The sequence below is a fragment of the Andrena cerasifolii genome, chromosome 9, assembly GCF_050908995.1.
Source record: "Andrena cerasifolii isolate SP2316 chromosome 9, iyAndCera1_principal, whole genome shotgun sequence".
Lineage (NCBI taxonomy): Eukaryota > Metazoa > Arthropoda > Insecta > Hymenoptera > Andrenidae > Andrena > Andrena cerasifolii.
Genome location: NC_135126.1, coordinates 13,437,394 through 13,463,837, shown reverse-complemented (window position 1 = coordinate 13,463,837; position 26,444 = coordinate 13,437,394). Strand labels below are relative to the sequence as shown.

Below are 26,444 nucleotides of genomic sequence, written 5' to 3'. Positions count from 1 at the left end.
GTTAACTCTACTCGACGAGTAAAGTCAATTTTTTTATTCGTCAAACGCTTCAATTTCAGTGTCAAATAAAATTTCAATTTCAACTCTAACTTTAACTTTAACCTGGCTTAACTTTATTCGACACATGACGGATAAGTTTTTTCATTTTTATTCGATATTTGAAAATTTTATTAAATACAAATTTTGCTCATCTCTGGTTTGAAGTATCGATTTGTGCTAGGTGAATTTATACTGTTTAGGGTATTATACAGTGTGTGTGAGAAGTTCCCGGATGCTCAGTTTAATAATTTATTGTGGTGGAATGAAAGACAGTAAGTTCTGCAGTTTGACGAAAACGTTTGATGAAATCGTGCACGATACTTCTTCAAGGGTTTTCGCTGTTAGGAAATCAAGCTTGTCAGAAACGCAACCCCCCGTATTCGCGACAAGCTCATGGCTGACTAACCTAGTCCGTTCTCCTTTTTTTTCTCCCTCTTCTCAAGGTCAGGCGATCAGGGCATGTTACGTCGCCACCAAGTAGAGTTGCCAACTTATGAAGGTACCATGCTCTCCTTTTTGCTGTCTTACATTCCAGCACAATAAATTATTAAACTCGGAGTTCGGGAACTTTTGATACATGCTGTGTAAATATTAAACCGTATCGGGTATAGTGGTTTGGGAGTTGGAAAGATTTATTTTCAGATGAAGAGTTTGTTAAATGGAATTTGGTTGTCAGTTCTATTTAGAGTTGCTAATGTTTAGTAACGTGGCAGTGCGAATACCTATGGTTTTAAAGATGGAAATATGTTTTGGGAATATGAGTTATATTGCAATACGTTTTAATTCATATTCTGGAAATAGGAGATATATTTCAATTTGTATATTTGAAATATAAAATACGACATTGCAATACGATATTGTAATTCATATTCTGAAGCTACGAAATATATTTTATTTCACATTTTGGAAATATGGAACACATACGTTGTAATTTATGTTCTGGTAGTATGAGATATATTTTAATTCACATTTCTGGAATATGTGAAGGCTAAGAAACTTCCCAGTTAACGGGTGAAAACAATTTTTCATCATTTAAATAGTATAGCGTGGGTGTGTCGTGTAAATTAATTTTTGTGCGACAAGTGTTTGATAATATTTGATGACGGATATTGGGGTAAACGTAATAGACAAAGTATCACGTTTCCTGCATTTCTAATTCTTCCAATTATATTGCGGGTAAAAGTTAAATATCGACCAGTATATTTTAATATAAATAATCGCAAATTACTTTGGAACGAAAAACGAGACAAACAAGCTTACGTTCAAACGAGAACACGATCTTCCATCTTCTTCCGCCTCGATACTTTTATTCTTTCAATGTTCCTTTCTAAACCCTTCTACAAGGATAAACCCACCGGCTTGCGTTACATCAATGTTTAGATAATCACCTCGTTCCACGACGTAATTCCACGAAAAGTACCAAATATCTTAGCTGCCTAAGAAACTGCATTCACGAACCAAAACTGTCATCCTAATGCATCGTACTCAAGAAATAAATAAAGCAGATATCGAATAGATCAAACAAAAATTCAACCTCCATCTTCTTTTAATCATTCCATATACAAATTAATGTCATTTATGCTCCCAGAATTATTTTACTTCGATGATTATCTAAAACTTGAAACAGATCCCTTCGACTTAATGGACTCGTGTTGCACATTGTTTCTGACTAAACCTCCTATCCAAGTTCAGAAAACAACGAAACAACCAAGTGCTGATCTTATGCGTTTAATCTTGTGCAGTTTTTTGGGCAGCTACATATTATTGTTACTTAAGGTTTCCGTTGTTTCCAAACATGCACGGTTCTTTCCCCCTTTGGTGTATTGTATACTAATTGTGACAGTATCGAACGACAGCTCGTGTGTTTAGAGGAACACTTTAATTGACTTAATTGTCCCTGTACCTCCACGTCATACTTTAGAGAATTACACGTAGCACCGAATTCCTAGGTATACATTGCTGTGTTAATTGCCTGTTGAAAGGTCCCATAGTTTACTCATAGTCTGCCGTTTCCCCTTGGGGGTTTAGCAAGGGATATTCCATCAGTTTATCGGGCAGCTCGTGCAAACAGTAAGTTCAATTTCACGGGCTGATACGCGCTACTTCCGTTATAACGTGATCGATTGTAGCGCCCGTTGGGTTTTTGTCGGAAAAATAATATTTTTTGCCCGTAGAATATTGAGTTAATATTTCAACTCGTTTTTCCTTCTATTTGAAATCAACGGAACACGTAGCGTCGGCGTCGGATGCAACGTACTTAATTCCTGTGTAATTGAGAAGCAGCTTTTCCTTTTTTACAACACCAACTTCGAGCCAGACGCGTAACACGCTCGTTATTTGCATCGGTTTTCGTTCGGACCCTTATTTACGCGAAAGCATCACTGTTGTAACTCCAGAAACGTAATGTTATGGTAATCGTTGGTTGATTATGTAATTCGATATAGATCTGAACGACCTTCGTCGTATTCCTTTATAATAAAAGGAAATGTGTAACGTAGGAGCGTTATTTGTTTACAGGTCAAGGGTTTGGTTAATAGAAATTTCAGAAATACGAGGGCTTCGACTCTGATCAAAAGGGAATTTGATTCGATCTTCTTGCTTGTAATGGCATTTAGGTAAAGAAATATATCACGGTACGGTGGCGTGTAACATTTTGCAAACAGTTGTTGTTAGCTCCATTTTGCAGGTGGAAAGCTAAGACGAATTTTAAATAATATAGGAGTAAACTGTAATAATAAGGAAAGACAGAACTATAACAAAAAACATTTTCTTTACCTGTAACGATGCTTACTATTTTAATTAATAGTATTGGTACATGTATAAATTTTCAAGTAGGCTTTTATTTGTATCGCGTATGGCAAATGGAGAAACGTAAATTGCAACGAGAGTATAATCCAATCAATGAATTATAATCACATTTTTACTTATATAACTTATTATATTTCTCATTTAAGTTGTGAAACTATTAGCAATTGTTTAAGTGTGGATGTCTTTACACTTATTAGCTTAATTGGATTACAATAATTGCAAGACAATTTGGTTAGTTGACATTTTTTATAGTCTTTAATTGACAATTTTTATTGATTTGATCTCGATCGATGTACAAACTATTAAATCAACTCTTGCTGCTTATTTAAAATACCATGTTTTCCACTTTGAATATGGTATTTTAAATAAACACATAAAGATCCTACAAACAAAAAGCAAAAGGCTTATGCATTTTTTTCCGTTTTACTCTACCTCAGCATTATCTAAAACTTTCTTAGCATTCCTTCTCCAAAAGCGCAGCTAAAACTCAGAACGTCTGCAAATTCCTGCAAGCCACTAAATACCACCCAACCGACAAATCAATTTCTAGACAAGGGAAAAGAATAATAATTCAAACAGTACCTAGCAACTCAACTATTTCATTGCAAGGAAATTCGACGAAACTTATTCCGCAAGACTTTTCCCCTAAAAACGAACTATCATTACAAATCTTCTTACCATTTGGCAAAACATTATCTCAAATAAACCACCCATTCTAATAAAACAAGAACCCACATCAGCAGAAGCAACCGGGAGCTCCCGAGAGCCCGTACAAAACTTCAGAAAAAGCCGATATTCAGTACCTTCATCATTCATTCTTCCTTCAAAATTCGAAGCTCCCAAACGAGTAGAGCCGTCAGCTTCTTCAGAACGAAGAAATTACTCACGCTCGGGCTAACGAACAGCGCCAGTCGCCGAGAGACAAAAGCTCGCGCCGTCTTCCGCGATCTTGGCGCTGACGAATGAGAAGGACAACGGAAGGCGACTGGCGAATCGATCGATCTCCCCGTCATTCGACTCGTTTCCGATCGAACCCCCCGCAAGGGCGGCGAGTCCAATAAATAACGGAGAGGAAACAGCGGAAAGGGAAGAAGAGGAACATTAAACCGAGGCTCGTTCTTCGGCCAAAAGCACCAGGCCAGCCCTACTACCTGAGGAAAGTTTAATTAAAGCATAAGGGGCGCGCAGAGGGCTGCACGTGCGAGGCACGAGACGCGCCCCGAAACCGTGTAGCCCCGCGTAGAATCTCGCTGGTCCAACGAGTTCGTTTATACGCTCAGCCCCACCGAGCCGCTTCTTTATTTTCCCACGGAGTCATTTTCCTCCCCTCTCGTCGCTTTTTCGCTTCTGCGGTCAGCCTCCCTCGACCCCCCTTTTTTGCGCGTCGCATCAACCAGTCAGGCTAACCAGTAACCGCGACGCGGCCACACACGTGAAAATTGTTCCCAGCTGACTGCGAGCAGTGACATTCCAGGAAGGGGGTTGCCACCCCCCCACCCGTCTAACCAACTTTCTTTGCCAGGCAATTAGCGACGCACGTGCCGCCTCGCGGGAAACTAGTTTCATACCATCAGAGAAACTCTGCTCTCTTCTTTTCTTCGACGACCTCGATCGCGTGTTATTCCCGGCTGCCTGTTACTTAGACAGGAACAGGGATTTCCTCTGGCACGTTGTTAATGAGCATCGAGACCGTGGGCAATTAGGAGCCGCGGCTGATTTATACGACGGTCCTCGGAGCGGAACGAATTACTCTCGCTTTGGTAGAAAGGCGGTTCCGCTTGTCGTCGGATCCTTTGCTGCGGCGGTTGTATATACGTCTCTCGACTATACCTAGCCGTGAAATTAATTGAAATTTGATGGGGCAACGCTACCCTGTTTCAGCGGACCGCGTTTGCCGTCGGTAATTTGTGTTAGCGAGGAATTATTCGTTCGGTGGTCCCGGTCGGGTCAACCTCTTCTGCGACGCAGTAGTACAGGTCAATCGTGTCTGCTGAACTGTCACTTTGTTCTACTCGAGGGGAAGTTTGAGACGTACCGACGCGACGTGTGCGTGAATTTTAGGGGTTCGGCGCTGATGGAGGTGGCAGTTTGAAGTATTTCTAGTCTGGCCAGTAGTATAGGTCAATAGTTCACGCGGCATTGTATAGTCAGTCTTCTTCTTGTAACTTCTTGGGTTTTGAATTGTAATAGCTGGTCAAGCATAGATTCATAGATTCTATGAAACCGCAGTTCAGCAACAAATTTGCAAGTTTGCAACTGAACTAGGATAGAATTAGTGTTCAGCTAGGAATTGAAGTTATACTGAACTGAGAGTTGGAAGTTCAGGGAGTCGGAGTTGTGATACAGTGCACAAGATCAATGATACAGTAGCTGGAATACCAAAATTCAAATAGTACAATGCGAAGAGTGAATTAAAATAGAAATCTGCTTCAGAGTCAAAGACGTACCTACATAATATCAGCTCGTTGCAATCGTTCATTGCTCCTGCATCCTCCTTCGTCGACTCCCCCTAAACTGAGCAACACCAACACCCACTTTCATCCAACTAAACCACCATTAACATCCTCTTCTAAAGAAATTCTTAACAATAACCAAGCCGTTTCCAGATCCTCACTCGTTCGCGAGCGTGGTCGCGTTACGTTCCCATAATAGCTTGAATAGGCAGCGCGTCCGCGGAGAAAGTGTTTCTGGTAACGCGACCAACGTTCAATGGCCTCTTTGATTCACGTTATTCGGCAATCAAACGCCATTATTTCCCCAATTCGACATTGGCCCCGGCTCCAAGCGACAGGCCGCAGCCGCGGCCCGATATTCAGCCGGCGGAATGGAAATAAATCAAGACAGCGTTTCCGATAACCGTGTCGGTGGCGTTGGGGCGATAAACAAAATCGTCGATTTGCGGGCGGAAACCGATGGGGACGGGTGTCATCGGCGAGTTCACCGCGCTGCTTCGAAGCTGACGAATTATTCCTCGGCTCTTTATGCCGGCTTGGCCCGCGCAATTAATGCTGAGCCCGTCGAAAACGTCGAATGTCCACTGTCGTCGGAACGACACGTTCGCTTTCACGAAACCCGCGGAAAAATGCTTCGTAAGGGGATCGATTCCCTCTCGGATGTTTCTCCACCCTGTCCTCCCCTTTTTTTTCCCCTCGAAATAGTCGCCTTCAGTGGCTCACGGCGGAACTGGAAATCCATTTTGTTAGCTTCAACATTGCTTTTCCCGGGACGTTCTCAAAATAGGATCACCCGACGGGACAAGTAACAGGGTCAATTTGGAAAATTGCATCGAGCACGTCGGCGAAATAACTAGTTCTTTTTTCTTCCTTTCCGATGGGATCGTGTAGCTTTCAGTATTGAGGAAGGTGTGTTTTCTAGTTGGGTCGATGTGAAGGGATGTTAACTGTATTTGATGTTGCGAAGACAGGTTTAGTTTGACACCACGAGATATTGAGTACATGAATGTTGATTCCTTCGTCTTCCAAAGTGTCCAAAAAGTGTGTTAAATGGGGCTGGTGAGGCTTTCCCTGGGGCTCTTGACTTCTGAGCAAGTCACTTAAGGGTGCTGTCAACTTCGCCCCTGCTTAAATCTCTATATCTCTACCAAGCACAATACAATTAACACTAAGTCGGGCTTCTATCAAACTTTTCCCCATCAGACGTGGATGGAAGTCCCCCATAAAGCATCAGCCCTTCAGCCTTCGGAGCTCTGGCTACCTCCTCCGCCCTGTCGCCAAAATCGCTAATACCACGCGATTGCGTGCAGCCATTTTCCGCGCAGATAGTGAAACGACAATCGTAGGGAAAAAGCTGGCAACGGTGCGCAGCGTGATTTTTCCGTTCCATTCGTGTCGTCCCATTTATTTCTTATGGCGACGGACCATTTATTAATTCGACACTGACGCTAACCCAGTTCCAGGGGCGCTGTTCTCGCCCGCTGGGCGGTGGAATAATGCATAACGCCAGCAAGAAAATGGCGTGAAGCGAGCTGATACTACGGCCGATGAACCCTGGGTGCTTTGTGCTGATATTTTTTCAAAGCGGCCCGTAACACGTCCCGATCGAGGGCTCCATGCAAATTTATGCAGAAGCCCGCCCTGTCGTGCAGAATAGTCGACTCAGAAGACAGGCCATCACTGTCGCGTGCGGTTGCGCAAGCCCTCGGTGCACCAGCTGATAGCAGGCTTCGTATGTATGCAGGTTTATGTACCTGGTCCGATATCGTATACATGACATTCGCAGCGCACAGTATTTATGCCAATATCACGGGCTCCTTTTCTTTCGAAGAAATTTCCTTTCGTCCCTTGGGGACGATCGAAGCGCGAAATCGATCGAGCGCGCTGATACGGTTGGGGGCTGGCAAGAATGGACCTTCTCAGGTCTGCGAGCCCTGATGGTTGGAATTTTGTCTCTGGTCCTTATTACGTACAGTGGTGGTCAAAAGAAGGTTTAAAATTCTCGTTTTTGCATGTGCACATGACAAACTTAATACTAGGATTTACGTACCCATTACGTTAGTAGCACTGCTCTATTCTGGGAAAGCTTCCAATATATGGGATATGTGTTTTAGGATATTAAATTTGTGCAAAAACTCTTTCGCTCACTGCTGGTGATCTTAGGTGTACAGAATGTATTTTTTCTACTACAACTATAATATTATAAACGTGGCAAAAGGTCATAGATAGCCAAGGCAAAATACTTTGATGGAAAAAACATGTATTAAAATATTTATTTGTATTTATCATTACCTTTATGTACGTGCAGCTCATTTTGATTTCACATCTTTTTTTATTTTATAATTATTATTATCTTCTATTTTTTGTGATTTATTTGTTTACATGTACTCGGCGTAATTTTTTTACTTTTCTCAAGTTTTTTATGGAGATATATTTATACTTTTAATGAACAGTTTTCTACTGTTTTATTTCTCTTATTCGTAGTTTAAAATTTATTTTGGCCACTACTGTATGTAATCTTCAAAGTGTAATTTATTGGTCGGTATGATATGCCATTTCATGTATACGAGTGATTAATAGTGGCAGGTTCTGTAAAAACATGCCCCACTGGCGGAGTCAACGGGATCCACTTACCTTATGGTACCCCGCAGGTTTACTGTTGTCAGCTCGTAACTGCATCCAGGATCTGGTCGTTGCCGAGGATCGTTTTCTTTCAAAGCGGTTTTCCGGATTTGAACGTTGAAAAATGTAATTGCTTGTACTGTTATATGTATGTATTGGGTTATCCCATAAGCGAGAGGTTTTCCGCAGAACTGAGTTTATAACAACCGAATTGGCGACGAGCGTTATTTAGATACCTTGATGGATCATCTGACGATGCTGTGTCAAAAGTTGACGAGTGCAAATTTAATATTTCACGTATTGTAAATATTTCCATGTGACATGACGAAAGAACTGGCGAAATATTTTTGGTGTAAGTCAATATCAAAGGTGGTTAAGGAAATGCCATGACATATAAGAATACAAAGTCATATAATAAGAGACAGCAGTCTGTAAAGGGCATTTAGCGACCTAAGAATGTACTGTTCTTAAACTTAACTCTAGATCAAGAAAGAAAATCAAGAATGTAATTGACCAATTTTTTTAATGAAATCGAAGGAATTTCATGAAAGAACATAGAATGTGGCAGGATTATAGAAGATGAAAGAAAGTAGAATATGTATCGCTAACAGAAGCTGTTTATGTCTACTTAACACATATAAAGAAACAACCATATCACTTATGAGAGGACCTAATACGTCTATAATTCAACTCCATTGGAACTGTCAAGATTATCTTATAATCCAGATCAGTATCCAACTTCTAAGTACCCATTGATATCAGTTTTATAATCATTTCCTTTGAAAGATTTAAAAGAAGCCATTTCTCTCTTCCTTTCATCATCATCGTGTGATATCACGAAAGTTATCTGGTCTAATTTCAACGAGATTAATGTACGTAAAAGAAAGCTTGCAGGGTTTTTCTGGAAGGACAATTTTTTCCACGTATATTATATTCATAATAAAAGAATCACACTCTAGTTTCCTCGAGGATAACAGTATTTTTTAAAAAATTTCAACAGATCTTCCGACTATTCTTGATATTCTCCACACCATCTTGTTGGAAATTAGGCACATATTTCCGCGCCACGTTTCCTTCCACAGTATCCCTGGCGCGTTTGAAATTTTCCACGAGTAATTACGATTTTACTTGGCGCAGTCGAAAGTTCCAGCTGAAAGTTTAATGGGTGAGCGAGCAGAACCGTGGAGATTTAAGCTGGAACAATTAGCAACTACGAAGTATCGAAATGAATAGAATCAAGAATTAATCCTCTTCTAATAATCTCTATTAATTCTTTAACACATTGATCCTTACTCTTAATGCCATCTGATTATTCCGTTTAAATAAGGAAGGAAAGGAGCATAAGCATATTCGGTTAGAAAGCTCCAGAAGTATCGATTTACCTAAATTCAATCCAATCCTATTCTATGTTGGAGAATTCATTTCGATTTCGGTGATCTCGTTTAATCTAACGTGAAAACAGTGTGTCGCTCGCAACTCATCTGATCCTTTCGCTTAGTCGACTCAATCTCGAATATACATCTGTATTTTGTACACGTGCATGCATATGCACGTATGTACGTGTGTGCGCAACATCGAACGTAGCAAATTTCAATTTCCATCACAGTTCGAAACCCACCATATTGAATCTGAAGATTCGGGACGGTGTACCGAAAGCGAGTGGTGTAAAAACTTTTCGAAATATCAGAAAATGCTGCAGTCCGTATATACGACTGCCAGCGAATCGTGGTAGCCATTAGAGTCTGTTGCACAGCAGGGGATAGCATGATGAAGGTAGGAAAAGTTTTGGAGGTTTTGCAAGCAGAAAAATAAAGCGTAAGACTCGGCAAAGGATTTAGTTGCTGTTAGAGCTTTCTATTTAAAATAATATTAATTTACGTGTGTGCTGTCTTCTTGTATTTATTTCCGTTTAAAATAAGGCATATTTTACTGATTCGGTAAGAGAGCATAATGACAATTAAATTCGTCTTTCTGTTTATTAGACAGAATATCAATTGATATGTACAGTACGTCGTTAAATGAAATTAAGTTAATTTTGCAATCACTTAAAGAAAGTGAAAATATTTTTGTTGGAGTAGATTCCATGAAAGAAGTACCTGTGAATAAATTTCTATGTCGAATTAGAATTTAATTTGTCAAAATGCGATCTTACGAACAAAATTATAAAACAAATATAACACGATATAGTAAAATGATAAGAAAGGGAAAAGTTCTCGTCTATACAACGAGTGAAATATTTAATAATAAATTTAGAATAGTAGAATCTTTTTTCTTCATATTGAAACAGTTATAAAATGGATGAAATAGCATTGCAGTTGACGTGCTCGATGCAGTTTAAACGTAATTACGAAATCGCGTCATTAACAGATCGCCAGGGATTCGAGCGTAAAATTGAAAGGATTAAATTTCGCAGCCATTAGCGGGGGGCAGCTTCTGAAATCTGCTTCTGGCGGAAGAGTGAAACGCCAAGTTCGCCCGACGAAAGTGTTACGGTCTGTCCTTGGAGGAAAATATCCGAGGGGTCTCCTTTTCGCAGCTCCATTCACACGAAACTTATTCGGTTGTTTCTCGGAGGACAGTTGCCCCCGACGACGTATCGTCCAAGAACTTATTCGATTCGGAAAACTATACTTCCCAACGTTTTCATCTTACCTTTCGCCTCCTCTTTGCCTTAAGCTTCTTCGCTCTCGAGGCGGACGAGCGGTCCCAACGCGATCGAAATCGGCAGATTGAGTTATTCCCCGTCGTTTCTTGTAAATTGGTAGCTCGGTGACTTTATCTATTCTTCACTTCTAGCTTCGAATAGATTCCAACTCGAATCTGTACTCTAATAAATTTATTTCAGTATAGATAATGCATTGGCGAAACTAATTAAAAGGCTGAAATGTGAATTGGAAAGCGGAGTGAAGTATTAGGTATTTGATAGTCTAAGATGGTGTCGCCTGTGACAAAATTAAATGTTCGGTATAGTTAACTATTATGTTCAGTGTGCAGTGGTCATTTCATATCTGATATTTGGTTCATTGTACAGAATTATACAGAAACGTGATTGCTTATTGTTTTAAGCAGTGTAATTGTAATACCTATTCACAAATGGTAAATTATGTGAATATGTAACTTTATGCAACATGGTGCCATGGCTTGTGATATAATCGATAGTTTATGGAAAAATAACATGAAATTGTGAAATAAAGTTTCGTTTTCGAGAAGCTCGAAGTGAAAAGCTCGTGAATGCAGCTATCTTTTATGTGACACATTATTTTTACCGGCACTTGTTCTTGTAAATATCGATAGGTATTAACTTCGTGTCAGTTACCTCGCGCAGCATTCAATTCTTAATTTTGTATTACAATACAAATGAATATTTTCGAGAAAAATAATGGCAATCTTCTGCAATTACAGATTGAAAGCGGGTTGAGGAGTACTTCAGCTAGAGTTCCTTTAATTGAATTGATCAGAACTTAACGTTTTTTTCAGAATCATTCGAGATATGTTAATGGAAAGGAGATTTTTTACCCAATCATATAATAATACAGTTTTATTCTTCGGCTGTTAAATAACTAAATATAGTGTAAAAGTATCTTATATTATTTCAAATTATTATGAATTGTTAAGAACACAAGTGGGGTAGCATTTTAGAGGGATATTTGTCAGGACATAATCGAATGCACTGCTGTATCTTCAAATTAGACATTCATAAAAAAATCTCGTATGAAAAAATTTTGTCGTGTAGTTTTCACTTATTGTTTTACAAGTAATTCGATTTTATCACGAAACATGTCCCATTCTCTACAATTCTACCAAAGGCATTTAATAAAAAAATTGTGTTATAATTACAAGTAACTCACAGAAATTCAATCTAAAACCCTTGATTAATTACTGATTCCACCAAACACTCCTCTAAAATATACTGTATAAACAAAAGACACATCATATTACTTCCGAAAATTAGTACTAATCTGATCTCTTTTGCAATGTGTTCGTCATAAATCAGTTAATCATAGAACTGCTTAACTAGAAGATATAGATTAACAAATCTGTGCTAGACAAAGTAGTAACAGTTTCAATGACCAAGACTCAGAGCCCACCATGGAAACCACTGTGAAGAAAACCTGCAGCTAGAAAAATAACCAACAGTTCTAAACCAGCAAGTCACATCATAAATCCCAATTCAGATTCGTCAACAGCTCCTAAAGTCTGGGACCTAGACTATATTTTTCCACGAATTCCACAGAGATAGATGCTGACAGGTTATACCTATTTCCAAGCAATCGAGCAATTCCAAAAGTGGAGTGGCCTCTGATTTTAACCGACTTCTGGAAGTTTATAGCAGCCATTTAAACGAAGTTCACATGCTTGAATAACAACCCCTTCACCGCAAACAACCCACCCCAAGTATCAAGGATTTTTAACGGCGCCTCCCTTATCAGGGAAAGGGGGAAGCAGGAAGGTTCTTTATCCCTGTCTAATCCCTATCTCTGAGTCCGAATTTCCTCCACGTTCCACGTTGGATCCAGATAACGATGCTGAAGTCTCAGCGAGTTCGCATCCTTTCGATCGTACGCTGCTACTGGATGTATCTCCTTATCTCGCCCGTAATCCAGTCGTTGCGTAATGGCGCCCTAATTCCTGGTCAGTTGCAAAGCATCCTCGGACAGTCCCGCGATAACAGTCGTTGCGAATCGCAGTGTACCGCAAATAACGTCCACAGAATCGATTTTAATGGTCGCACGGGTGTCTAGGCTCTGCAGGAGCGTGATGCCGTCGTATCGAAAGCTACGCTCGAGCTATTTTGCTGGCGACACCGCGATCGATTCCTCCAGCAACGCGATCAGCTTCGTCGATTGTCGCTTTGGCGTCGTCGTTTAAGGTTTCTTATCTTTTATCGCGGCGCTGCTTGTTCCTCGGAACGACAGGTATGTCCCGCGGCGTTTTGCATCGCCGCGTCGATTCGAATCAAAGCTGACGGACAATTTGGTTCCGCGGCACTGTTTGAATAAAGTTGGCAGCGACGAGGATTATGAGGAGGAAGGGAACTGAAGCTGAGCTTGGATCAACAGATGTTGTAATATCGCGGGTTAATGTGTCGTGTTGTACGGTTTGCTGTTTGAGCTCGAATAATTCTCGGTCTGTGTTGTGTGGCAAGTATTATATTTAACTACTGCAAATTCAATGGGGAACTTTTACTGAAATATTTATTGATACGGTGCGTTATTGTGTTGGATTTAATTAATGAATGTAAATAGGAAGATGAGAAACTTCGAAATTTTAGCAGTTATCCTGGACGTCGGAGTAATTGTTTTGCAGGGGGATATTTGTGTACGAAAGGTTGTAAGGTTCAATTTATTTAGTAAATGGTAAATTAGTATATAAAATAGATTACGTAGGTGCTGGTGAGTTAATTGAATATTTTTGGTGAAGGGAAAGGGGGCCTAAAAGTGTACGCCTCACTGTTTCTGTTGATTTTAAAGCGAAGAAGTGTCTGGGATAAAAATTGCTCGGTTCAAATGAGGAAATGTCATAATAGACATTTTCTTTTCGTCAAGATTATGGTTTGCAAGTTTTCAAGATTATCAGTAATTTTTGTTACACAGAATAATGCTTAAGATGGAGAAAATGTGTAATAATTTTGCTGCTTTAAAATATCTAATCTTTGAGTATGTTTTTAACTTCTCATTACCTCCAAAATTCTAGGCATATAAAATTCCATCTAAAACACATTACTAAAGTTCAAATGCAATGAAGATACTATGTGTGACGCTGTTAGGTGTTCCACTCTGTGTTGAGCAGTCTCTTACCATGATTTAAGATAAATATTTTACGAAAAGGTTAACGAAAGCCAAGTTCAGTACCGAAATTTGAATAACTATGTCAGAGCTCAGAAATCATTTGAAAGCGCCGATTTCAACTAATTACATACAGAACCAATAAACGTACGTCTACTTATATTCCAAGTATTTCAACGCATCGCTCGAAATGAACGCCGCCTTAAGCAACATCCGACACGGCGCGCTCGATTAAGCACGCGAAGTGGCGAACTTTCTGATTAGGTAATAGACGTGATTAGCCGAAGTTCAGAATGAACTTCGAATTAGTGACGCGTTTAAGCGTCTCGTGTAAGCTTTTCTAATTACTCTGCCGTTCCAAGCACATACAGATCTGGCTCTTCACATTGCTCCAGTTGAAGCGATTGTCGCGTGGAAAACGTCACCTTCCGCTATTCTCTCATACCTTGTTCGAACTTGCAATCGAAGGCTATATGAAACTCGAAGATGGAATATTAACTATATATCCAGTTCATATTAAAATCTCGTGGTGCAACTTCGGGGATATTTAAAAATATAAACGTTTTATTTATTAGATCGATAATAAAGAGTGCCTAGCGTTTCGAGTCTTGTGTTTAATTTATTGATGGTGAATACACGTTTCGATGTGTCGACAGCAATTTATTTCCAAATTCAAGGGTCCTCGTAGTGCGAGTAAATAACACTGTAAGTGCCAAAATTGAAAAAGAAAATTTTAGCGGTAAATGTTCTACGTGTCAATGGTAATACTGCAGTCTAGAATTTTAATGCAATTTGCCTTTGTAAATAAGTTACCAATAGTGCTAAAAGATGGTACCGCTGTGAATTTGGACTATATTAATGCAAAAAATAGAAACTTTTTAGATATACTTGCGTTATCCTATACTTTAGCATATTTAAAGTCGTGGAAGTTTTTTCTCTGTAGGGGAGACCGGGGCTAAAAGTTCCGGGGGTAAGTTGTTCCGACGGCTCTATCTTCAAAATAAAAAGAGCGTTGTACTTTAAATTATTTTTTCCGCGTGAGTTGATCACGCCACTCTGTCCCCCACTTTAATAGCGTCCGCGACAGCGAATTGTGTGGTTGTAAGCAAGGACCTATTAGTCGCGTACCAGATAAGTAAAAATTTTTCTATCATTACTTTTTGGTCTATTTCAATTATTTAACGTAGATATTATAGATTGAATCGTCCTTATGGATCAAATGACATTTAAGAACATGGTGTAATAGTGTTTATCGTTTGAATACATGTATAAGCAGAATAATCTTTGAAATTGCAACATGTGTCGGTAGGGGCTAGTTGTTACCGTGACTTGGGGCACGTTGGTACCGTAAAAAATTACCCCGCCGCAAATAGGTCTGTGAAGATAGCACCCCCAAATTCGATTTTTTAAAAAAACTCAACGGCATTCGTTTGTCCTTCGTTTGCCCACGTTTGCCCATAAAATTTTTTTTTTTTGCCCACCCTACAAAAAAAGTTATGAATAAAATAAAAAATTTGTCTTCATCACCCACGATGAATGCATTTCAATTTTTAAAAAGAAGGATACGAATATACCCGACCTGGCCACGTTTGCCCACTCTCAGATTTCATTTGCCCACCCTCCAGAATTTAAATAAAAAATAAAAACCTCGAAAAGAAGGGTACAGGTGAAGCGATCGCGTTAAAGTTCGATTTTTCTAGAAAATATTATCAAAATCGTTCTTTCAACGATGCAGTCCGTTAGTTTAGATGTAGAAGAGATTTGCCAATGCATTAATTTCGTATGCCCACCCTCCAGAATCGAATTATTAATAAAGATAGCCAAGAAGTGCGGTGCCCGTTGAAGCGATCGCGTTAAAGTTCGATTTTTCTGGAAAATAATATCAAAATCGTTCTTTCAACGATGCAGTCCGTTAGTTTAGATATAGAAGAGATTTGCCCATGCATTAATTTCGTATGTCCACCCTCCAGAATCGAATTATTAACAAAGATAGCCAAGAAGTGCGTCGTTGGAAATAATTCGAGAGTATCGCCAGACATCTGTTTACGTTTCGGCAGTGGCACTCGGCGCTGCGCCCCTTTAGTTAGGGTAGCAGCGCTGCGTGTCGTCATCGAACGTGCCGAAACGTAAACAGATGTCTGCGACACTCTCGAATTGTTTCCAACGACGCACGAAAGTCAGTCGGTCTACAGAGTTCGGGCGCAACTCTTGCGAGATCGTGCGTTCATTTACGGTTTGTGAAGTAACTGTGACATTATATTATTTTCCGTTGTGCGATATCATTGCGGTAATTAGTGAAAAATGACTAGAAAACCACTCTGGTATTATTCTGCACATGCTGCAGATGTGTGAAAAGTGTGAAGTATTCGATGAGCGATACAAATTGAAGTGGATAACATGTCACCAAACACCTTTAACCTTTACGGTAAGAACAATCCATTTTGATAATTCATTCGGAAAAAAAACTAACGGAAAGGTATTCGGTTCAACGGGTACCGCACTTCTTGGCTGTCTTTATTAATAATTCGATTCTGGAAGGTGGGCATACGAAATTAATGCATGGGCAAATCTCTTCTACATCTAAACTAACGGACTGCATCGTTGAAAGAACGATTTCGATAATATTTTCCAGAAAAATCGAACTTTAACGCGATCGCTTCAACGGGTACCGCACTTCTTGGCTATCTTTATTAATAATTCAATTCTGGAGGGTGGGCATACGAAATTAATGCATGGGCAAATCTCTTCTACATCTAAACTAACGGACTGCATCGTTGAAAGAACGATTTTGATAATATTTTCTAGAAAAATCGAACTTTAACGCGATCGCTTCACCTGTACCCTTCTTTTCGCGGTTTTTATTTTTTATTTAAATTCTGGAGGGTGGGCAAATGAAATCTGAGAGTGAGCAAACGTGGTCAGGTCGGGTACATTCGTATCCTTCTATTAAAAAATTGAAATGCATTCATGATGGGTGATGAAGACAATTTTTTTATTTTGTTCATAACTCTTTTTTGGAGGGTAGTCAAACGAAAATTTTTGATGGGCAAACGTGGGCAAACGATGGACAAACAAATGCCGTTTAGTTTTTCCAAAAATTCGAATTTGGGGGTGCTATCTTCACAGGCCTTTGCGCAAATGTATAAATTGTTTCCGCTGTGCTTTAAGATGCGAACATATGTATGAAAGGCGGAAAGGGACACGACTTCGATCGAAGATATGCGTAAAGATAAATAAAAACTGTCGCTTTTGGTTTTCTTTTAAAGATAATACATTTTTGTTGGTCCGAACCTTCATAAATAACCATTATTAATAAAATTCTGCTTTATTTCATTAGAAAATGAAATATTTCATTAAAAGGCAACTCTTATATCATAGTAACAACTTACCCCAATGCGATAACAACTTGCCCCATATAGGGGTAAGAAGTTCCGCTTCGATCAGCCACAAATAAATTACTTTCTATGGGAAACCTATTACAATATATTAAACACAAGCTTAAAATCAGAAGATATAATAAATTTAACAAGAAATTAGTCAATAGTGAAGAGAATAACTACATTATTTTCCAGTCATTTTTTATGTTTTATCGAAATCGGAACTTTTAGCCCCGGCCTCCCCTACTGAAAAATTCGATTTTTAGCACTTACAGTATTTTCTACAAGAACTCTTCAATTCCTCTCAGACACAGGCATTTTGGACGGTTCCTATCTTCGTTTTAACTCGCGATGTAAAATTTCTGTTTGTGAAAATTCGATTCGAAGGATATTGGTTCTTCAAAATCGCGCTCCATTTGAATAAAAAATAGCAGCCAGACTCGCGTGAGGCGCGATTGTTTCTTCGAACAATAACGAAGAATATATCCCCGGAGCCACGAGAATATTTCTATTTCCTATGGGGTAACGCTCTATTGTACAGTGTCCCCAGTGTTTTATTGTGTTTTATAGCGGCCATGCTTTATGACACGCGTAGAATGGCGTCGCGTATAAATTTAAATTCCCCCGACACGTTACAATCGTAATGCATCGAGTCGTATAAATCACACCGCACAGCGCAGCAACGCGCGTCAAAGAACGTCCGTGGGTAAACGAAACTTCTATCTTCCTATCGTTTCCAGTAAACGTTTAACATTTTGTTTAAATCGGTTTCGGGTATCGCGCCCAGCTCTGTCCCTATTCAGAGATTGCAATAGTGGGAACGACCTACCCTGAGTAGGTGGTTTGGCTAGGTGCTGGGTGCAAACGAGAATAAGGATGAATTAAGGGGCATTCGTGGGGGCGGGATGGGGGATGATGAACGCTGGCTCTGGGAAAGTTCGTTCGGTTATCCAGCGATACTTTATGGGCCGTTAAAGGCGCGGCTAATGCAACCTATAAGTTCAGACTGGAGGATTATCTTGGAAAATCTAGCTGTCCGTTTCACGCTGCTTCCCGTCAGAAGACGGTCTAATTGAATTAATAAAAAGGCGCTCGTGATTACGCCGACACGGATGCACAATCGCGCGGACAGGTTTCAGCCTCGAGGATATCTTTTCGGCTCTTAGCTCACGTTTTACTCGACGACGTATTGTCATTTCTCGTTTCATGTCCGGGATTTAGTTTGGGTTCATCGGCCACGGCTTTTTTGGCGTTGGGTACCGGACAAGGGGTTAGGCAACGGTGACGGGGAATTATTTTGGATTAATCGATTCGGGTGTTAACAGGCATTCATTCGGCAACGCTGGTGGTATTGTAATGCAAAATGTTGGTTGGTTCAATTGTATCGTGTGGACTGGTTTCCAGAGGGGATGATACCATCTGTTTGCGGTTTCGGGAATCCCTGGCAACGTTCGTTTCGTTACACCACTGACAGATTTGTACTGGCTTTTACTGTTTGTTAAATAAAAATTGCACTCGTGTGGTGGAATTGTTTCTCAGGGTTTCTTTGTTTCGTCTTTGTTGAGGTATTGGTTAGCTTGATACCTTGAGGGGTCAACCTAGTTTGACACTCTGAAAGTAAATTTGCTAAATTAAAATAAGCCAAATATCCGGGAATTTTTTAAAAGAAAAGTTTTGAGAATTATAATTGCAAACTCTGTTCGTTTATTAATTGACGCTTAATAAATATCAAATAGATTTATTTCGTTATATGTTGTATTTGCTGGGAAAAGAATAGTTTAATCTTTCGGCCGAACAAAGTAGAATGTCAACTTACTCGCGAAGGAGCAGTGGGGAGGAAGCCTGGTTAGGTTTATGCATTGGAAATCAGGATGGGAGTGCTTTAAGAATAAAAAATTATAATGTTTCGAGTGATCTTTGGCTGTTTTTATCGTATCTACTGTACAGCGGGGTTGGGCATTTTGAAATATTATTTTATATAACGTGCTGTTTCAATTAGTGATTATTGAATATTCGAAATAGAATTACGTTGATCAATTTTTAGTAAATAATGAATCAGTAATTTCAGTCTATAATTTATGTAGAGGGACTTGTCGATGAATGCCGGATTTGTACATAACAGAATACTATTAAATTATAGAGTTTACGACGTTTGACGTTAATACAATCATATTATTAGTAGGTAAACTTATCTATAAATTAGCATATTCTATTATTTACAGAAAGCACACAGAAAGTGAACTACCTAATTTTTCTTATACACTAGGTACACATATGTATTAATTAAACTGCCTCTCACCAACAAATTAAAATTGTCGTAACTACGATAAAAAAAAGTTTATTCTACTGTCTCGATCTTCTTATTCTAGATTTACATTTATATCTTTCAGCGAACAATTATAATATCACGCATCCTAGAATTAAAATAAACTAAACACATTATCGTGAATATTACTACGAAAACGAATGAAATACTTTCAAAATTGATTCCGCATCACATTTCATACTGAAACGTTATCTTGAATCTCCATAATTTCTAGTACCTTTCTTTCTAATTCCGATCATAAATATAATATGCCCAGCCTCGCCGTGTAGCAGAATTGGAGATCTCCATTACACACGACATTTCACAGTACCGCGAAACTTTTCATCGACTTTTCGTGTTCCTTGGGTGGATACCTCGCTTCGACGAGTCGTCCCTGAAATACTCCTCCACGTATCAGTGGATCACCGGTTCAGAATGAAAATACTTTTTTTCACTTCACGATACGCGAGTTCCATGCTTGTCCTTTTCGTCCATCGCGAAACTTTCGGCGATAACTACGGTTATCCATCGTGTGTCCTCCACTCCTGGAGTCAGTGTATCAGCGGGGCTTACTCTTCCTTTCTTCTTCTTCTTCTTCTTCTCCATTCTATTCTCCCTTCCACAGTCGGGGAGAAAATGTGCCTAGGAACCGACGAAATTTCGCACTACGCTGAATGCAATTTATTTCCTCTCTACGGCAATGCGGTTCGTGGCTTCCACAGAAAATTCATAACACTTCGTGTTCTAACGATCCCCCTCGATTTACGCGCAGAAATTCCTTGCTTTTACAGAGAAAAGTTCCGTGTCACCTACGTGGCTGGAAAAATTATTAACGAGATTAAAAGACTCTTTCGGGAACTGGAGTTTAATACCCCATAAGCGGAATGAATAATTTCGTTCATTATGTATGGCGTGCGTTTCAGTGGGATGATGTCGGTGAGAAGCTTGAAATATGAAATCGTATCGCTGTGAACGTTCTGTCCGTAGCCTCGTGATAAAACACGGGTAGTAAAATGAAAGGAAATTTTCTCCAGGGTTATGTATTAACATAGACCACCGTTCATAAATCTTCATTTACGTTTCTTGTTACACTTGCAAGCCCTTTATTTATGCTTATTCCTTGCATACTTTATGGAAATAGGAGTCGATGTCTGATATTAATAGCTAACCATTTATCCTCCAATTTATTTGCTCTTTAATGACCGCAGATCTTTGCACTTAGTAAACAGAGAACTTCTGAATCGAAAAAAAATATAGTACAGCGGTTTCAAAGTTAGTTATTCATTTAGTTCCAGAAATCACGAATTCATTCGTTCTTATAACGTTCAGTAATATCAGTGGGTACCTTTAATTCAGACTTTGATGTGCCTGGGAGGCACACTTGTAGTAAAAAGGTGTAAAGTGGTTAGATGAATATTGAAGGTGAAATTTGTTAGCGATGTTAGGTGTAAATTCAAATTAGTGGAGCACAATTAATCGTGGCTAAAGGATTTTTGGTGTAAGGATCCTTTAACATTTGGATGCAGATGTCTGCCTAATATTATAGTTACTAGAAACCAAGTAAAATTGGAAGATCGATAGTAAATTTGGTCCCTAGAAAGTACACCAACATGTGACGATATTAAATCAAACATTTTTTATTTACAACAGTAATATCCCTACAATGTCTTCTTTAAGTCTCTTTCGAACGTTTCAAAAGAATGAACCAAATTTCTGATACAATGGCAAATGCACACTCAGTATGGTAACATTTTCACTAGATATGTAAGTTATATAATATAGTAAAATTCAGATGAAGTGTCGAATGCAATCTTGTACAATTCACTATAGTCTGGGATTAAATCTGAAGGTTTTTAACAATCACATATTCACCCTATAATTGGCAAAGCCACGACCAGGAAATTCGTTACTTATAGTACAGTTTATTGTACGTACTGGTGAGAATTTGTTCGAAGTGGAAGGAAGAATTTAAAGAAAGAAGCAGTTTCTTTAAAATGCCCTTAAACCTCACCCAGCAGCTAGTCGAATATTTCCTCCTGTGGGGGCAGCATTTTGATCAAGGTACTTCGTAATTTCAGAAGGGAATTCGATAAATTTCCATAAATGGACAGAAACATGCACCACTGTTTCCGCATTTCAAGATTTACGTGCCTTTGAATTGCACCGAGAGCATTGCAACTGTCCTCTTCCCTTTATTAAGCACGTAGGGTATTCTTTCAAGATTTCCACGAGTTAAGAAGAGGAATGAAAGTACATCCACGAAAGTTTTCATGCTGTAAATTGCTTCTATCTATTAGTTTCTCCTTTTGCAAAGAAGCTATACAATTCATATCGCCAATTAAAATTCACCGTAGGATGAAAACTGAGGTATTTTATAACACTATTAGAATCATAATTTCTATCGAACTTCACGACGAATATCAGAATCGAAACAGTATCTTGATAACGAATGCCTATGTCGTATCCAGAGCTCAGTGTACAGTTTCAGTGGGTTTGTTAATCCCAGTGAAAATATCTGCCGATAAATCGGTGCTCAATGGTAACTGGCGACGAACCGAAATCTGTTACCCCGTCCCACACCCCTGAATGACGATTTGTTGGTTAGAGACACCCTGACGATATGTCGAACGACCGGAGCTCGTGTAATAGGCAAACGATTTTTCCAAAGGGGTAAATGCACCAGGTTGATGTGAATCGTGAAACTGGCCTTCTGACACCTTTCCCTTATTACTCTTTCTATTTTTCTATATTCCACTCACTGCCCCTCTCTCTTCTTAGGTTTTTCAAGCCTCTCTCTCTCACTTTTTAGACCTTCAAGTCTCCCTTTCAATTTTTATACTTCAAGTCTCCTTCCACTTTCTAGACTTTTCATCCCCGAATCCACCTCATCGATCTCTTTCTACCGTCATCTGCGTGACAGCCTTCCAATTCTCTCATTTTCATATCCGCTTTCAACATTTTTCTACCTCTGCGACACCCTTTGTCGTCGTTTTATCCCTTCTTAATTTCACTGCAGCGAAAGGCTGTCGAATTTATAAATGCAATCCGCCGAAAAATGGTGGCGCGCCGACACGGTTTATTGACGAGGCCGTGAGAAACACTTTGCGATCCTACGCTGCGCTCGATATTAACGCGTTCTTCTGTATAAATACAGGCGTTCGAGTGAAAATAGAAGGCTGTCGTTGGACGAGAAACAGCGCACCGCATTTTCGCGCTGGGAGAGCCGACGATTTTTCCTGGTGTTTTACGGACCGCCCCAGTCCGCTCCCCATTTAAATGCGCCGTTAATTCTACAGTACACGAAAGGTTCCCCCTCGTGAAGCAGATACTGGTTTTCTGAACATGTTCTGCTCATCTCGGTTGAAAATAAATCAGTGGAAATTATTGGAAATCATTCTTCTGTAATATTCACCTAACACGTCTCGTTGGAAGTCTGGGATTATTCATTCGTACCAGCGGAATTTCAATTAATTGTTTCGTCGGACATTTCCAAAGATTTTTAAGAATTTGTGCTGCATATTTCATCGTTATATTTCTGCTTGGCATAAAGTGGCCTTTGTAATGAGCCTGGCACCCACCCCTATCGATCTTCCATTGTGAAATTTTAACGACCCTTTCGATCTACTTCAACTCGCACGTGTACAATTTTTCCACATCACTGTACGTACTTTGTGACATAAATCTACTCCTAAATTAAGTTACAGCAGCCTGCAGGCACACTGAGCGTGAAGTTGGAGAGTGTTACAGGCTAACGTGACTAAAACTGAGCTAACCATAGAAGTTTTGTGGTTTTGGGATTGTTTTGTCTCTATGAACATCGTACGATAAAATTACAATCACTTTACTTATAAAAGAAGTGCTTCGCAAGTTGGTATTTAATAACACCCCTTACTATTTCAGAAAATACGTAGTCGTGGATAGAAAAAAAATTAGCTTCGTCACTTTACGTCCTCCTCGAGACTAAACCTCCGAAGAAATAAAAAAATCAAGTCATACCCACTGTATTGAATTGAATTTTTCATTCTGTGTACAAAAATATTTTAAAACACAGCGTCATTGAACTCCTTGCAGGAGAAATAAGTATACGAAAGTTGATATACTCTCGCAGGAATGCAAGTAAATATAAAACTCCCCCGAATTACTTAATTCGATTTTCTATACGTCGATCTTCATCGTTGCTAATTAATTCTGCCATTACTCTGAATTTCCCCACGTAAATGTCCCATACTCCCGACTTAAGCAGCATGGACGTAATAACATTGTCATGCCTGAATATTCCTCCCATGTGGGGCGGATTGCGCTCCTCTTTTTTTCGCGGACATTAATATCCAGGAAGAAACGGCGAAGTAGGAGAAAAAGGTCAGCGGTAACGATAATTTTTTTCTCCGATAAAAATGTCACTAAGCAAACCACGGTGGCCACGAATTCACCCTGTTGCGTGGACCACTCCCACGCTGTCGGCATTATTTATTATTTAACTCATCCCTCTCGAGAAACTCGAGAAACTGTCGCTGTTTTCCCACAATAAGAATTCCTATGACAATGCTGCTGAACAAACGTTATTTTGCAACGCATTTTTCCTGTATTGGAGTCTGGTTTTTGATCGTCAGAAGTTGCTTCTACCAATAATCGTCAGGAGAAATCTGTTCCTTCGAATCTGATGGATATCGAAGTAATCGAAGACGTGTGTTTCTGCTTTTTAATAAATGAGAAAAATCTATTTCGAAATGCTTGGTGGTATTGTGGTTGTGGGTGAATCGAGTTTGCTGCAAATCGATTTCTACTTGTGGACAGGTTGAAGAGTTTTAAAGCCACTGGAAGCTCTCGATTTCTTTGTGACAAAATTGGGATACATAGAAGTGCCTCGTGTTTTTGACGCTATTCCTGTTACGTGCATCGTGGAAAGGTGTTGAATCTTTCTTTTTTAATTGAAAAGATGACAGCATCTTGGATTAGATACTATTATGTCCTTCCAGTTTGTCGTGAATCGTCACGTATTTTCTAATTACGAGCTCAGCTTCTGCTGAGTTTGGATGTCATCGGAGATGTTCGGATAGTTTTCCTATTTAACTGAAAAGCAGTTTTCAGTTATTTCTGTAAAAATTTCTGGTATTGTGTTCTTGTTAAGTATATTCATTTAATATATTCGTTAAGATCGAGCCATCAATTTCTGAAATATTAGACGTTGTTCGTGCTTCCTTTTCGAGAGAAGAAAAAATTAGGATAGATTTGAATCTTCGACTCCGTTGTGTATAATATCGTATATGGCTGCAAGTAGGTGTATGGAAATTTCAACTCTTTACTATAGAGATTCGAAGTATCTTTACTCTTACTAATTTTTCCAACTTTCCTCCGCTTCACGAATTACAAAAATTGTAATCCACGACATTTATCCTATACATTCTAATAATAATCTCCACGCTGGTCGGAAGGGGTCACATGTCTGAGCGTACAATTTGTGTTCGGTGCATGCGTATACTATAATATGCGATTAAAGAAGAAACGTGCACAGATTTTCAAATAGCTTGTTCTCATCAGATCAGCGAACTCTTGTCTGTACTTCTCCATTTCAAGAACACATATTACTCCAGCGATTTTACATCTTTCTCGATCCATAGGTAGCAATCAACTTCAATGTTGTAACGGGAGAACGATGTTTATTCCTTTGGGCCATTCTACGCTAAATCGATTACATTTTGCACACGATGTTACAGATTTAGAGGAAATTGAAACGTAATGCGTGCCACGCGAAATTAGGAATAGTTTAAGTGATCACTTTGCTGATTTCGAATTTGTTTAAAAAATATAGGCTCTAGAAATGAATTTTTATCTTCAATGTAGTTCGTTTGTCTTTCATTTCAACCGAGAAGATTTCGCCTTCGCGAATAAATTTGTTTCTATACAAAAAAGTCGTTTCTGCAATATTAAAATTCCTTTTACAATTAGCTGTAAACGACAAATTGTATTTTTTAAACAAATTCGTAAGCATCAAAGTGATGACTTAAACTCCCCCTAATTTCACTGGAACTACATGATATTCCAATCTCATCGAAATCCCTCGCATCGAATGCAAAACAGTATACCACTTGTCACGTGACGACTCGCGTTTCTACGCCCTCATCCCATCCTCCTCTCACAATGACTGTAACGATACCCCGAGTCAGCGACGTGTCGTAAACTCGTGAAGCCTGCTTCAACGTTTAAAGAAGTGCTCTAAGCGGCAGTTAAAGATCAATCGTGTCCTCAATCGAGGATCAGACGGTCGATCCCAGAAAACTCTCTCGCTTCGAATTCCCATTCTTCACTTTATCCGGCGGCTGTTTTTTGAAGCCGGGGATTCACGTACGGTGTCTTGATCCCCGGATTGTCAGCCGTCTGGGACGATCAACGGAAAAGAACCAAGGGACGACGCTCGTGCCAATGGGTGAGCACGATCGTCGGCTTACTTGCTTCGGACACGAATACGAAATGGATCATTGAGCACGGCTGGGCTACCGACTGTTTCAGGAGTGACCATCTTGTTATCGCTGACGGTGTTCCTGAACCTCGTCGCCGAGACCCTGCCCCAGGTCTCTGACGCTATACCTCTGTTAGGTACATTGAGTTCCTGCAAATAGACGTGCGCCAGAGTGGATTTTCTACTGCCTGGGTTGGATATTCCCTTGCTTCCCACCATCCGCCGTCCTTTCTCCCTTCTCTCTCGGTTCGTGAACGATAAGATTCCGATCAGATACTTCGTTCTTTAAAGTTTCATTCGAAGCAACGATTTAAGCTCTCTCACATGCCTTTGATCTTAATTGGAACACCCTTCGCGCCGTGTTAACGGGCTGCGGTTGGTATATACCCGTTGGATCGTGCTTTTTTAATCGATCAAAGGATTTTTCTTTCTTTTTTCTTTGGTATTCTTTGTTCGCGAGGAAAAATCCATCGGTAAAATTTGACGAATAATTTGACGGTTTGGTAGGCTTAGGTCGAATGGTGCACTCGTTAGCTCGGTAGCTTTAAAGTGCCATTTTTGGGAGGATGATCATTTGAAGTACAAAAAATGGAGATC

General features: G+C 39.6%; 1 protein-coding gene across 2 annotated transcripts in view; it reads left to right on the top strand.

Moving 5' to 3' along the window:
* Nachralpha6 (nicotinic acetylcholine receptor alpha6) overlaps nucleotides 1-26,444 on the top strand; it is a 391,747-nt gene that overhangs the window by 288,146 nt on the left and 77,157 nt on the right. The window contains exon 10 of one of the 2 annotated variants that reach the window (XM_076819770.1): nucleotides 25,898-25,984. The exons of the other annotated variant lie outside the window; for it this stretch is intronic. Within the exon in view, the coding sequence (XP_076675885.1) occupies nucleotides 25,898-25,984 (87 nt within the window). The remainder of the gene's footprint in view (nucleotides 1-25,897; nucleotides 25,985-26,444) is intronic. 2 annotated transcript variants of the gene reach the window in all.